Source organism: Phytophthora parasitica (genome assembly GCF_000247585.1).
Source record: "Phytophthora parasitica INRA-310 unplaced genomic scaffold supercont2.81, whole genome shotgun sequence".
Classification (NCBI taxonomy): Eukaryota; Oomycota; class Peronosporomycetes; order Peronosporales; family Peronosporaceae; genus Phytophthora; species Phytophthora nicotianae.
Window position 1 is genome coordinate 175,013 of NW_008649067.1, and position 413 is coordinate 175,425.

Below are 413 nucleotides of genomic sequence, written 5' to 3' on the forward strand. Positions count from 1 at the left end.
CGAAATGTTGGGTAGAGTTTCTGACAACAACATGCGATGGAAAGCGAAACTTGTGCAAAGAGACGGGAGGCGCTCTCCGCCCCGAGTTGGCCGTCACGATTCGTGTCCTTCGTTCGACGTGGACGCGAAGTACGTGTTAGATTTCGAACCTGTCGCCTTCGCACTAATTGACGTACTCGAGTCGAAGTTGCGTGACATACACGATGAACTGGAGAAACGCCCATGCGAGCTGAAAGGTGGAAAGGCAACTGCTTTCATTGAGCTCAAGAACTTGACCGATCATGACAGCTCGGTTTTACGCTGTAACCCGTGAAGTCTGAATTGGTCTCGATAGATTTGGATAGCACGATTTAAGCTCGTTGTGCAGGCATATACACCACTGGGGCTATTGTAACTGCTACTGAGATCCGTGC

At 50.1% G+C, this 413-nt stretch overlaps 1 protein-coding gene across 1 annotated transcript in view; it reads left to right on the forward strand.

The window, feature by feature from the left end:
* Positions 1 to 313, forward strand: part of PPTG_18196 (hypothetical protein) — a gene marked incomplete at both ends in the record, with an annotated part of 3,858 nt that extends 3,545 nt beyond the window's left edge. The window contains one exon of the mRNA XM_008916311.1: positions 45 to 313. Within this exon, the coding sequence (XP_008914559.1) occupies positions 45 to 313 (269 nt within the window). The remainder of the gene's footprint in view (positions 1 to 44) is intronic.
* Positions 314 to 413: the final 100 nt, after the last annotated feature.